The sequence below is a fragment of the Pteropus vampyrus genome, unplaced genomic scaffold, assembly GCF_000151845.1.
Source record: "Pteropus vampyrus isolate Shadow unplaced genomic scaffold, Pvam_2.0 Scaffold113, whole genome shotgun sequence".
NCBI classification, from domain to species: Eukaryota; Metazoa; Chordata; class Mammalia; order Chiroptera; family Pteropodidae; genus Pteropus; species Pteropus vampyrus.
The window spans coordinates 2,922,352-2,936,821 of NW_011888894.1; the positions used below are offsets into that span (position 1 = coordinate 2,922,352).

Here is a 14,470-nt window from a genome sequence, read left to right on the forward strand (position 1 = left end):
TGTTATGTGACATCGTCGTCATTGACAAGTTTTCAGTATTTCCTAATTTCTATTATGGTGTTATTTTGACTTGTAAAAGATTTAGATGTATGTCCAAAATATCCAAAGGTGAGATTTTCAAAATGATCTGTAATTAATTTACTATAGAATTTCAACAGACTTTTTTCATCGCAGAATATCAATTTTTAAAAATTTTTTGAGACTTGGCTTAATGGCCTACTATATGGCTACTTTTTAATAAATGTCCAAAGTGTTCTTGAAAAGAAATAGGTATCTCTGTAGGATGCAGGTTTCCTGTATGCAGTAAAGTACTGCAATAGCACTGCTGGCCATATCACGAAGTTGGCTGTAATGTGGTTGGTGATCATGAGCTGCCCTCTGCCTATCTCACACTCTCCAAAGGAGAAGGGCCAGAGTTCTTATTTTCTACTGCAGATAGGGGTGGGTGACGGAGAGGAACTGACTGATCAGTGATGTTCAGCATATATTTCATTATCTTTACTTTCGGTACAGTACAGACTGATGGGAAAGATTTCACTAAATTTAAGATGCAGCCACTGTAGAATGTCTTATTATTTTATGAGCCTTTAGAGAAAAACACTGCCAATTAAATTACAATACATTATTGATAACTTGAAACATTCCAATTTCAGAAATGTTAAAATGTGAAAAAAAAGGGTGCCTTAGAATTTACGAAATAATGGTATTTTTTCATTAATTTTAAATTGCATAATTCCTATTTTACTCAGCCCCAAATTTTTAGACACTACCTAGAATGTTTTGCTGTATACTTATTGTGCATCCACTAGATCATGTTTAATTGTATTATTCAAATAATGTATATTTTATTAATTCCTTTGCCTGCTTGATCTATTAATTACTGAGAAAAATGTACTTAAATCTCCTCCTATGACGGTAGATTAATCAATTTCTCTTTACAATTTTGTCAATTTTTGCTTCATATACACTGAGGATATGTCATTAAGTGCAGACTAGAATCATACCTTCTAGGTTAACTGTTCTTTTTAACATTATGTAATGGTTCTCTTGATGTGTTTTTTTTCACCATAAAATATACTTTATCTGATATTAATATAGCTACACGAGTTTTCTTTTGGTATTTGCCTGACATAACTTTTCTTGCACTTTTATTTTCAACCTTTCTACATCCTTATGATTTTTTGAATGTATATTTTATTGTAAATAGCACACAGTGGTTTTTTTTTTTTTTTAAACACAGTCTATCAATTTATGTTTTTTAACTGCTGAGTTTGGTTCATTACATTTATCTCGGTTATGGATTATTTAAATTTAACATTTCTAAAAATAAATATTACCATCTCACTATATGTTTATCACAGAGTTTTTTGAGCAGAGATTCAGAAATATCATTACCGCCCTCCCCCCCCCCAACAATTTACTCTCAAAACAAGGAAATTTTAAACTCAGGGCAAACATTTTTAAAAATACTTACAGATAAAAACACTGAAAGTCAATTGCTCAAGCATCCAAGTATAACAAATCAGCACAAATCCTCCAAAACATATTTGAAAAGATATTTTTATGCAGACAAGGGTTATCAAAATAGAGATGTTGGCAAACTGTTTTTATTTCAGTTCATAAACAACATTTGAGATCTGAGTTCTGCATTCTGATATTCCTGTGGTCTTTTGTGCTTTCTAATGAGAGTACAAGAAACCACAGGTTATCTTGTTAAAATAATAATAAAAGAAATACTAGGACATTGTAAAAAAAGACCTTGAATTATGTATGGCTCTACCGAGACTAGCTGATAAATAGGTGTGAATGATTTGTGACTAGTATATCAATTGTTTGTAAACATAAGGGTGTGTTTTGAGGTTACTTGACAACAAATTGTTCTCAGGAGGAGTTTTAAGTACCCTTTGGTCTGAAATATAATCTCATTTGTATTAGATGGCAATTGGCCAATCTGAATCTCACTTAGAGAAGCCATTTCTAGTGTCACCAAAAACAAGTTTTCATATTTATTTCCAAAATATAAAAGCCAAACTCATTCGTTATACTGTATAGGACTGATAATGTTTACCTCACTCCCTCACTAGCCTACTTTTAGTTCTAGAATGACAGACACTTAGTGTAGAAAGGAGTCTGAAAGCTTTTCTAGTTCAATTGCCCGTTGATGCATGAATGGCATTTACATAATTCTGCCAAGCTGTCAGGTTGTCTGTGTTTGAATACAACCATAACAGGGAACTCACTTCCGCCAGAAGCAGTCAATTTAAAAGACCTTTTAAAAACTGAGCCATTAATTGTGTCTATCAGCCTATTCTACTTCTTGGATCTATACAGTAAAACCAGACACAAGTGTCTCAGACAGTCTTTCAAATATTGAAAACAACCATCAAATCTTTCTTCATGATTCCAGCATAAAAAGTCCAATTCAATAAATTATTCTATATAATCTACCGTATTTGGTAATATTTTTCATATAATCAGTTTCTCCAGGCTCTCCCTTGAAGTGTCCTTAGTATTTAATACAATAGTAGGGTAGAGATTTTACCTTGACCACATTGAAAGGTTCCCTTACTTTCTTAGTCTTAGATACCATTCTTTGGTTAATTCAACCAGAAGTCAGTCTCTTTGGAGAGCATAGCACTGTGCTGATTCTTACAGAGCCTGCAACATCAGTGCAAGGAAACTAACATTGAAGACCTACTATGTACCAGGCCCTTTGCCAACTATTTAAAGATCAAGATTTTAGCCACATTGGTCTGATCCCAAAGCACATGCTTGTTCCCACTTGTCTTCTCCAATTGTCTATCCCCTGTGTTTTGTTAAGCCATGTCAAAGGACATCTATAATTATAGCAACAATAAAGTAAAGGCCATCCTTTTTCAAGGGCTGAGCATGAAACATTCATGAGTCACTTGTAGCCCCAGGGCTGTGGATTGGTCAATTTTTGTACAACGGTCCTTTCAGCCCAAATAATGTGAAAGTACATTGGAGCTTATTCCCTTCCCAAATGACCAAATTTATAAACCGGTGGTATCCAAGTTAATGCTATTATGTTAACATACTTGGGACATACAAGTGCTGGATTAATCTTCCTATAATTTTGCTTTGTGCTTCCTTTGAATGGCTTCTCATTGTCCAAACTCCATCTTCTGTCATTCGAATTTTCTGGTCACTTTCCTATTTCCCTTCCAATCCAGTCTCCCCTTATTCTTCCAGGCTATGTGAAGAGAGAGACAAGTGAATGTGGGAGCACATCCCACATCAGGAAATAGAATCATGTTAGGGTGAAGAAATCTACAGGGTAAAGTCAGGGTGTGGGCCCTGGTCTTGCTTTCCTCGATTGGTTGTTGGGAAGGGACTTGTCTTCTCTAAGGTGTTGTTTCTTAGAATTGTGAAATGGTTTAGGAAGGGTCTTGTTTTGTAAAAGGTATTTATGGGGTAGACTTTTTGGACTGAGAAAATCATGAGCTGCCTACATGTTACTCCTGAATTTCTAGAATGATTAGCCCAGCTTCCTTTTGCAGGAAGGTGAACTTTTGTGGGGTAAGTGAAAAGTAATCCACTAGACTCATTAAGGGGACACTGCTGAGTGTGTTCTGCTTATGTCGATTTACTTATCCAAAAGTCCGCATGGAGGGTCAAGAATATTTATAACAGATGGAAGAATTTCTAGGTGCCTGTGTGATATTTCCCTTTCATACCCCAAAGTGTATAATATTTACCCCTCTGACTATACATCCTGACTTGGCATGTACATTATAGGATTCTGGAGGTCAAGGACTGGCTATTCTTCTTTGAGTCCTTAACATTTTGCATGTTAAGGACTCAAAGAAGAATACATGTTGGTCCTGGTCATTTACCCAGTTCGCCCCCAGCATCCTCCTCACTGTACTACTTTCCTTAATAAAGAGGCCCACATACTTATAGCTGCTGGTATGAATTATCCATCCCAAAGATAGCTACCTATTTTGATTGATGGACTGTTTTGCTGACCTTGGAAAAGAAATAAAGAAAAACGTCTTTTCCGACTTCTACTTTTTCTGAAGAGTGCACAGTAATTTTTTATTATGTTGGAATTCAACACTGCCACTCAGCACAGGCTACTGGATTGATTCCCTACCAGGCTGGTGAAATTCAAGAAATTTTGGGCAGCCATGCCAACTTTCTGTTTACCTAAATAGCCATATGACTATAAAACAAGTCTGGATTTGTATTTTCCCAAGTTATTTCAAAACAATTAGTAACAGAATTGAACTGACTTACAAAACAGACCCAGGAAGTTGCCTATGACAGAACCCTGCAGACAGTTCTGAGATGTGGATCCTGTACTCCCTTTGCAGTCTGTCTTTTATGTTCCATGGCAGCAGCCATGGTAGCCTCCATTGCTGGGCTCCAGAAACCCTCCCCGCCCCCCATCAGAACCAGCTCTGACCAAGGCAGTTTATGCATCCTCAGCCTTAGCTGACCACGTCCAGATTAGTTGAACTTTCATAGCCTAAGTTTCAGGCATTCCAGAGTGAGCTCAGGCCATGCCCATGTTTCCCAAGTCATAGCTTTTCTGTAGTTACCTAGATTGTTTTTTTTTTTTTTAAGATGAAAGATTTTACTTCCTGAATGAGGAGAGATTGGAAGTGACTATCAAAACTACATCAGTATTATGTTTAAATTAAATATTAACTTAGAAATAGAAACCCCAAAATGTGGCAGATAACGAAGGCTTTTTCAACTGGTCCCAACTGTTATGTCTCTGACCTTCTCTTCTACTGCCCAACTCAAGCAATTACAGCCACGCTAGCCCAAAACATGCCTTTACCCAGGCTAAAGCCCTAGCAAATCCCCACTCTTTCTTCACAGCCCAGTTGACTTATCACTTCTTTTGTGAATACTTCTTTGATTCCCCGGACACTCCACTTCATGGTAGCCCTGGGCATTGCTCATTAAATTGAAAATTTAATTTGTCATTAAATTGAAAATCCTTGAAGTACTTGTCTGTTTTCCATGTATTCTATTTTTGGATTCCTTGGATTTAGCAAATTTAGTGATCTGGATTTTATATCAGTCTTTATGGTTCTGCCTAGTGTCCAGCCTTGTGCTGTAGACCCTCATGGATGAGAAGCCTGCCCTGAATCTTGATCTAGTTGAGTGGGCTATTTCTAGACCCCTTCTCCAGGTCTGTACCCTTGACAAGGGTATGTTCCTAGTGGAGATGGTGCTGTTCTGAAGAGGTCTTTGACTACTGCCCTGCCTGGGATCACTGGTTGTAGTTTCTCAGCTGGCAGATTTTTTTCCTCTTAAGTCATGGTCAAGCTCCTGATGCTCCTTGGATGTGCATATTGGATTATTGTCCATTCTCTCTGGAGGCTTATCCTTCAACCTCAGTGTCCCCTGTTCTAATCCTATCTCATTCTGGCCTTCTTCCTCTCCAACCAGTAGGTGCCTTCATGCTCTCAGTACAACTCTTGATTAAGTCCATTCATTCATTCACTCAGACACAAGCTATCTACTAACTACTATGCACAGGCATTGTGCCAGGTGCTGGGTTGCAATGGTGAACAAGACACAGTCTTTGTTTTTCCTCAAGAAGTATATGGGCTACATCATGCATGAGAGACAATTGTTTTTTCCAGAGACTGCAAAAAGTCTCCAAGTCTTTACCCCAAGTCTCCAGTTGTTTCCAAACTCATAACCTATCTCTGTATAGCAGCTGGAAGCACATTTTCTTGTGAGATATTGTGAGCCGTGAAGTGCTAAAAACAATACTGATGTTGACTGGGCTCTCTCTTCCTGAAACAATGAGCAACAAGTCTGTAGCTCAGCAGGCCTTAGTGTGAGAGGAGGAAATGAAGGACAACTTGGACTATGGAAATAGGGCATTTGGAGGGAAAGTTTTGCAGTCTTTGTCTGGCAATACAAAAGGGAGAAGGTCCCTAGACTGGCTGTATGTGCTAAAGTTATTCTTTTAGGCCAAAACTTATTTTTATACCAGAAAATATGGTCCAAGAGGAGGAACATAAAAGAGAGGGTTCTGATTTTAAAATCTTAGGATTCTTAAATGAATGGGATTGGGAGTGAATCAAGAGAGTAAATCATTTTTCTTAAATAGATTGTAATAAATTTTTTAAAACTTTGGAGGACAATTAGCATCAGGCAAACTTATTAAAATGAAGAATCCTGGGCTCCCCATCTCCTGAAGTCCTGATTTTTTAGGATTTCTCAACTTTGGTTCTGTTGACATTTTGGACTGAATAATTCTTTGTAGTTGGCAGAGTGGCAGCTCTCCTGTGCGTTGTGGTGTTCTCTCCCAATCTCTCTCTCTCTCTCTCTCTCTCTCTCTCAATCTCTCTCTCTCAATCTCTCTCTCTCTCTTTCTCTCTCTCTCACACACACACACACACACACATCTATAGAAAAATATCACTAGTTTGAAAAAAGAACAGTCTGAATTCAAGAACATCAGAAGATAAAATGATTTCAAAATCCTTGAGAAACAAGTTGGCACCATGTTCATCCCCATAGAAATAAAATCATACTCCAAAACCACAGTGAGTCGTGGCTCCTTCAGGGGCCACTGGAGGATCCAGTCTGTGGTGCAATTCTTTCTGAGGCTGAAGATCTCATCTGCATGAAATGGTACCTCCTCTGATAAAATGCTTCCAAACAGCCTCGCCATTTAAATAATAATAAGAATTTCATATGTGGTAATAATGTGTCAACTTTAGTAAATATTTTTTTAAATTTATTCTTCTAAATGGTTTAAATATTCTCCTTAAGTTACTCTTTACCTAATTCATTTACCGAGAAACACTTTTTTCAAAATAGTGAAGTAACTGCTGCCTAATCCCATTTGGTTTATCACCAGATCTAATTTACTGGTTTTGTTTTCCCTTGTTATCCTGCAGGCAACATCTCTGAAGTTTTTGCCAGCCTGTTCCTAGGCTTATCATGGACTCAAAAGGAAGCATATACCTCTTAATCAGGGAAACACTGCCTGCTTATAATCTAAGAGGCGTAAACAGCAAATCTTTTAATGAGACAGGCTATTAGACTTTTACTTGGCAAGAAGAGAGAATGTCAACAGGCCAGTGAACAGCTGTCATTCTTTGACAGACTACCAGTACCTCAAGCCCCTTGTATACTTTACCTTTAATCTTTACAACCACCATGCAAGACAGGCTCTCAGACAGGCTCAGGTTGGCCAAGATCACCCTGAAAAGTGGAGGAGCTAAAATTTGAAATTAGGATGTTCAACTCAATATCCTATATTCTTAATTCCTCCTTTATGCTACAATTATAGAGCTGTTGTACTTGTTTAGGGGACCCAGGGCTGAGTTTGTTGTGTTTTTACTTTTATTCAAAAAGAATACCTCTGAATAGTGACTTGATATGGGTCCACTCAAATTTACTAAACCTTGCTACTGTTTGTAGCTGGGATATATATTTTTTCCATACAAATTATAGGGAGAAGTGGAGGTTTTCCATTGATTTAGTGTTGGTCTTAAACCCTTATATCAAAGTTTAGGATTCTTTCCTTTCTTCAAAGATAGTGATTCTCCAATCTGGAAACCAATACAAGTCAAATCCTGATTACACTTAATAAGGAGACAAGTCAACTGGGCCTCACTGTTGCATATGGGATAATCAAGTGTATGAAGTGTACATCCTAGGAGAGTAGTTGCCAATCTGAGAAATGGCCTCAAATTAGAAAGTGCCAGAAATTGAGAGGAAAAGAAAAAGACTCCTGGACCTTGGGAGGGATGATGCACAAACAATGCTCTTAGCATGTCTAGTTTTCTCTCAGGTAGGTTTCTCTTCAGGGGAGGCCCTCTCCTCACTTCTTCACCTGTAATTATCCTTTTTCAAATCGCCGCTTGGGTTTTATCTCTTCCGTGAAACCCTTGTGATTCCTCATGGATTCAATCCTCCCTCCCCTCCTTGAAATCCTATAACATTTGCACCTGGCTCATATAATCTTGTTCTTTATTATGTGCTCTTTTATATGCTTGTTGGACTTGTTTCTCCAACTGTATTTTAAGTTCCTTGAGAATAGTGACTTGTAAACAGAGCACTGGAGATATAGTTGAAGTTTGAGAAATCCTCGCTGAATGATTCTCTGATTTTTGTATACTTTGGGTGGGAAATTATAGAATTTTAAGGTATTTATTTAAAAGCAGAAAATCTTTCATGAAAAGTTCTTTAAAGCACTGAAGTAGCTTGCTCTGTACTCAAAACGACAAACTTCTATTCGATAATTCCCTTAAAACAGTATCATATTAGTGATTTTTTTCACCTTTTGCTAGAGGCTAAGGAAGAACAGGGAGGCCAGTTAAGACTGCAGAGAATGGATGTATTTAAATATGCTGGTAAGAGAAGACTTTGGCTGTTTGACCATTTTCTATAGTCATGGAGCTCAACAAAGTTTACCATTTGTATAGGAATCTTTTAGTTCTTGGATGGAAAAATCTCTTTCCTGTAAAACTTCATGGAATTTCTGCTCCTGGCAGGGGCAACCGTTATTCATTGTGGTTCTTAAAAACTTGTGACACAGTTGTCCAAATGGGCACCAAATAAAGCGAGAAAAGAAAAGTCTCAAATACATATTTTAAAATTATTTTTGGTTCCAGGTGATGGGACTAGACAGGCTGTAACTGGCACTGACAATACTAACCCTTTACTCAGACCCAGGGGATCATCTTTGATCTAAAAACCTTGTCATCCAAACCAGCTGCCCAAGAAACAAATGCAAGTTCAAGACCTTACTTCATATTCTGGGCAACCACACATCCCACCCATATGTCTATTCTGCCCAGCAATGGCTTCGGTCTTTTTATTTTGAGCTTCTGTGTAGGGCTCTGTTGGGGATAGGAGTTTTACATTTGAATATAGGTCCCTTTCACTAGATGATTTTGGCCATCCTATCTGTCCTCTTTAATCATCTGGGCTTGTTTGAGTGACAAACATGTACTCCTAAGGATACATCTTGTCTCAGAAGAGTCCCTTTGTTATAACAGGTCTCTGAAGTGAGGAGCCAACTCTCTGGGAAGAACTTCCGATTAGTTCAATAATTTTGCCTAAGCTTCCGCTGAAATAACAGCCAATGTTTATCGAACACTTACTACCAGCCAGGCCTTCTGCCAAAGACTTTACATATATCATTTCATGTAATATTCAGAATACCGCTATGAGATGTAAAGCATTATTATTTGAATTTTACAGATTAGAAAATTGAGGCACAAAGGGACTACCTAACGTGATCAAGGTAGCACAACTAGTTGACAGTAAAACCGATCTCCTGATTTTCCCCCTCAACCCCAAATCTTCTCTTCCTTCGTTCTTCTTCCCGTCAGCTGAGGGCAACTCCATCCTTTCAGTTTCTGAGGCTGAAACCCTGGGGCCATTTTGATTCCTCTCCTTTCAAGCCTACATCCAATGCTTCGGGAAATTTGTTAGATTTGTCTTCAAAATGTATCTGACCCTGGCCACTTCTCTTATTCCCATTGCTCTCTTCTGAGTCAAACTGCCATCATTGTCCTCACTCACTCTCTTCCAGCAACTGACCACCAGGCGTCTGGTCTTGGGGTCTAAGCACTGGGGCTCTCTGGTATGTTTTTCCCCCAGTAGCCTCACAGTCAACTTCAAAGTCTCTACACAAACTCCTCCTTCTCAACGTAGCTCTCTACATTACACTAACTCAAGTAGTACCAAATCCTCTTACTCTGCTGTTTTTTTCTTATAGAATATCTTTTAACATAGTGTATAATTCATTTGTTACATTTGTTGTTTATAGTCTGCCTTCTCTCCTCTCTTCCTCTCACTACAGACAGAGATTTTTGTCTGATGTATTCTCTGACGTACCCCAAGCATGGAAGACAGTGCTCAGCACATTGTGTGTAATCAGTGAATATTTCTTGAATAAATGGAATAAGTGGACTATATCTTGAGGTGGCTATAACTGTTGTAGACATACAGCATTCTCAGGTAAAAATGGGGGAATAATGCAGATATTATGAGGTGGTGCTGATCAATATTCAATTGAAAAGAAAACCTAGTGACATTCATTCAGATGAAGGAGATGTAAGGGTCAAGTGTAGGTTAGAGAGAGTCGGGAAGATACAGAGGGAGTTCTTTACTGGGAGTTCTTTTCACTTACAGTATGTCAGTAAGGACACCCTTTCTTCTCAGCTTACAGGCTCAGGACTTAAATTTGCAGTCCTGTTTCTCCCATACCACAGGTTAAGTACTGAGATGTTTCCCCTTCTCATTTCCCTGTCCTCATGGCCTCAAGGTCATGGGTGTTTCTCTGGTCTGGTAAGACAAGATGAGAAATACAGGCCCCAGGTTTTGGATCATTCAGAGAAGGGAGGAATCTGGAATGGAGTTGTTAGGTTTGGGGTATTTTAATCATTTCCTGAAGGTTGGCAGGTTCCAAAAAGGTCAGTTTCTAAAAGAATCAGACAGGGTACACTTGAAGAAATTTCACTACTTGTGCACACAGTTTTCATATTTGGTCTCCAGATTTGATGTTCCACTGACGGATGCTTGAGACACACACATTTCTCAGTGGTGACACTTCTCTGTGACTTCTCTTACTTTGATCAAATTGAACCTTTCTGTCATCTGGACCCATTGCTCTGGCTTACCCTGCTTACCCTGGTTTGCTCCTAACACGGGATGAAAAGTGTGCGGGAGGGGTGGAGAGTGGGGTCAGTTAGGAGGGACTGCTGTCCATCGTGAGGCCCGGCTTCTTGCTCACTCATGAAGTAACTCATTTTTATCTTGTCTGGCTTCGGTGCTGCTTGCTCTCTGTTGTCCACATGGGACAGTGTTAAGGGCACACAGTCCAGTTTCTGAGGAGTTCTAACAACATATCCCCCGAAGGCTGGCCAGGAAGTGACCACAGTATCTGCCTAAGCTGACCATCAGGTCAATCAAACACATCAGTCTCTAGAATGATCTAATGGAAGAAGTGCATTTGGCTGCAGAGTCTGAATATTCAGACAAAGGTTATTTTGGAAATGTCAGGAGCTGAGGTCTGTATACAGGCTAACCAAGCCCTGATTGTCCTCTGACGGGCTGAGCTCTGAGACGCTGACAGTGGGCGGGAGCAACCGCAGAGGTGGAAGTGTTCTCAACCGTAGTCTTGGAACCGCCAAAGCTAGGGCCCACCCAAGACACTGTGTTTCCATTGGTCTGGCAAGAGGTTCGGGCATCAATATTTTTTAAAAGCTTTCCAGGTGATTTTATGTATAGCCAGAAACAAAAACTACCTGACAGAAGGATCCAGAGAAGGGGTGTCTGAGGAGCTGGCAAGGGGGATGCAGTCCCTGCTCCCGCCTCCCAATCCCTATGGCTTAGGACCCCTTTCCCCTGCTCTCTCCTGCTGCATCGATTTTCCATTTTCTCCTGGATTGTTTCCATAATCATATAAACAAGCTACAATTTCTCCATTCTAAATAAAAGACTCTTTCTACTCCAAATCTTCTTTTAGTTACTGCCCCATTTTTCCTGCTCGCTTTAGAGAAAAAACTCCCTTAGATGTGCTTTCAGAATATGCTGTCCAAGTTCTTTCTGGGCATTTTCTTCTAAACCCACTCCATTCAGGCCTCCCCCTTTACTATTGCACAGATGCTGGCCTGTCTTACCATTTGGTCATGCCGATGTGCTCAGGTATCACCCTCAGTCGCAGAAGTGGGAAACCCAGAGAAGCTAAACACAGGTGTTCCTGATACACTCTGGGGTGCAGCACACCCCTGGCCCAGCCCGTGGCTGGCCTAGCAGTGCTGGGATTAAAGTTCAGTGAACAGAATGCAGAACCAGAAAACTTTCCAGGGAGATGAGAAGGATAATGAAGCTTTTGGTAAAAGGAAAGGCGATGACTTACGCAGTGTGTAGTGGTGATGATGACAGAACTGGAGATGAAAGAGAGGCCATCGTTCATGCTGACCTGGAGTGCAGCCTTCCTGCAATGACAACAAAGGACCCGGGGACACTCAGTGTGGTGTGCAAGGAGCAAGGGGCCGAGAGCTGGACACATAGATCCCCCGCGGGCTCTGCTCTTAACTACCCTTGGGACTGTAGTCTCTTCCCTTGGGGGCCTGAGCTGTCTCCTTCATAAAATGTGCGTAGTCTTTAGGTCCCCTCCACCTCTAACATTCTAGGGAGACGTCAGAATGCACTCGGCTGGTGTATCAAGGCAGTGCGCTCGGCTCTTCTTGCATTGTAGTGAATTGCATCCAATGGGCAAAACCTGCTTCCATTTAATTTACTTGTTACATTGTAGTAAGATGAAGTATTCTTTAAAAATGGTCCAAATTAGTGGGGTTAAAGTGGTCAAGCTATAAACTTAATGTTCTGTTGTCATTATCTGATTCTGGTGAGGCAGCTTTGTTACTATCCAGCAAACGAAGAGAGGTACAGCAATATATGAAGTAATTTGCCTTCTACGTCCTCCCATCTATACGAAACTCACTGGAACATATTGAGCTTATATTTTGCCGCATGGGTCCAGGGCTAGTATGTGGAATCAGTGGGACTGTAGGCCGCTATTAAGCAACTAGATTGGAGGCTTTACAATTGAACAAGTGATCGAAAGTTGAATTCAGATGAATACGTTTAGCATTTTTCCTTAAAGCCACCATTCTATCTTCAACCCATTATAGACATGTTTACAGAGAGGCTAGTTTGTGTTCCCTCATAAACATTGCTTCTCTGTTTCCCCACATATTTCTTTTCTTGCTCAGGGTGCTAATTCTCTTTTATTCTGTTGAATATGTTGATCACCACTCATTAGCAATTAAAATTACACCACCATGAGATTTCCTCCCTTAAATAAATTCAGAGAAACTCGCACATTCTGGGTGAATACCGGATACTCCACAGAGGCGTAGAGGAAATAGCACGGAACCTTGAAACAGCTGTGGACCCATTTATCCTTTCTGAGCTTCATTATCTCTAAGGAGGAGATAATCATCTACCAGGGCAAGGTAACGTGTGTGAGAACTTTCTAGAAATGTAGCTGTGATTAAGCCAGACAGACCTTGGTTTGAGCCCGAACTCTTTCATTTACTGCTGTGTGACCTCGGGCAAGCTACTTAAATTCTCTTAGCCACAGATTCTACATCCGTAAAATTGGGATGATGTGAGTGTCTGGTTTGTCGGGAACTTCGGAGGATGAAGTGAGATACCCTTTGCAAAACATTTATCTTGGTGCCTGGCTCACTATAAGCATTGACATCATCATCATTACCTGGAGGAGTCTAGAGAAAGGCTCCCTTATGACAACAAAGAAAGATACTTCTTTCTCTTCCCTTTGTCCCCTCTACCTCCCCTCTCCTCCTTGGCTGTGAAGTTCAATGCTGGTGGAAACTTACATGCCAACTTCTTTTAAGATAGGTGCTGGACACAGCAAATAAGTGTCTTCCACAGCAAAGGGCTTCTCATCTGCAAAAAGGAAGTCACCAGATTAAGAGGAGTGACGCAAATTTGTAATTTCGAATTCAGTGACTCCTAGAGACTATCAACCAAGTCCTGGGAGACACTCGAAAAGCAATAACTATTTGAAATAGATTTTCATCTTGAGCTGTAAAATTCACTAGAGTGAACTCAAGTTCCCTTGCCTGAGTACTAGTCCCTGACCCCATACATCCAGCTGAGTTAATTGGCGAGCAAATATAGACTAGGCATAACTAAGGGGAAGTAAGAAAATATTAGACTGGTCCTCAGGGAGCTTCGGATCTAAGTCTAGTTTGAGAGAGAAGCCATATTCACGGAAAAAGTTCACTGACAAAAACAAGAAGTGGCTAAACCAAAATATCATTTGGCTTCAGAAGACAGAGAGCTCCCTTTAAGTAGGTAATACAGTGATGTCATAGGGAACACAAAACTTGAGCTATGCTACGGGGCAGAGATGAAGAAGATACATTCGTGGTGGGAGGAATGGCATGAGCAAAGACAGAGCAAACCAAAGGTATGTCCATAGGTAGGACATAAGTAGGATTTGAAAAGATCAGCATAAGAAGAAGGATGGTCCAAGCTCTTTGAGTTAGACTGAGGGATTTGGACATAGGTCTATTAGCTATGAAAAGAACTTTGGAAGTTTTGGAGGAAAACTTGAAAGGATGAGTTTCAGAAGTTTTAGCAGATGTACCTGTGAAAGATGAATTAGAGTAGGGGGACCCCATAGGTGAGGAAGTTCTTGCTCTTATCCTGGGAAAAAGAGACTGGGAAAGCTCAAGCAGCTTCAATCAAGAATTCCTTAAGAACTTCTTCGTGTCCCAGATTCTGAGGCCAGAAGCAGAGCCGAAGAGTTACTATACTCATTGCATAGTAGCAGTTCCTTCCTATACTATATGGAGTATTTGAATGTTCAACTATAGTATATGTACACTATATAATATACATGCACAGAGTATATTCTAACATTTATTGGGTGCATATTCTGTACAAAAGACTGTGGTAGGACTTGTAGGTGATACAA

General features: G+C 39.9%; 1 protein-coding gene across 2 annotated transcripts in view; it reads right to left on the reverse strand.

The window, feature by feature from the left end:
• Positions 1-1,542: 1,542 nt before the first annotated feature.
• ANTXR1 (anthrax toxin receptor 1) overlaps positions 1,543-14,470 on the reverse strand; it is a 112,277-nt gene continuing 99,349 nt past the window's right edge. The window contains exons 11-13 of one of the 2 annotated variants that reach the window (XM_023533836.1): positions 13,365-13,434; positions 11,876-11,954; positions 1,543-3,214 (exon numbers count right to left, since the gene is read on the reverse strand). In XM_023533836.1, coding sequence (XP_023389604.1) covers positions 3,167-3,214; positions 11,876-11,954; positions 13,365-13,434 — 197 coding nt within the window. In that variant the 3' untranslated portion in view covers positions 1,543-3,166. Of the gene's footprint in view, positions 3,215-9,071; positions 10,300-11,875; positions 11,955-13,364; positions 13,435-14,470 lie in introns of those variants that run through there. The other variant, XM_023533837.1, reaches the window with a different exon arrangement.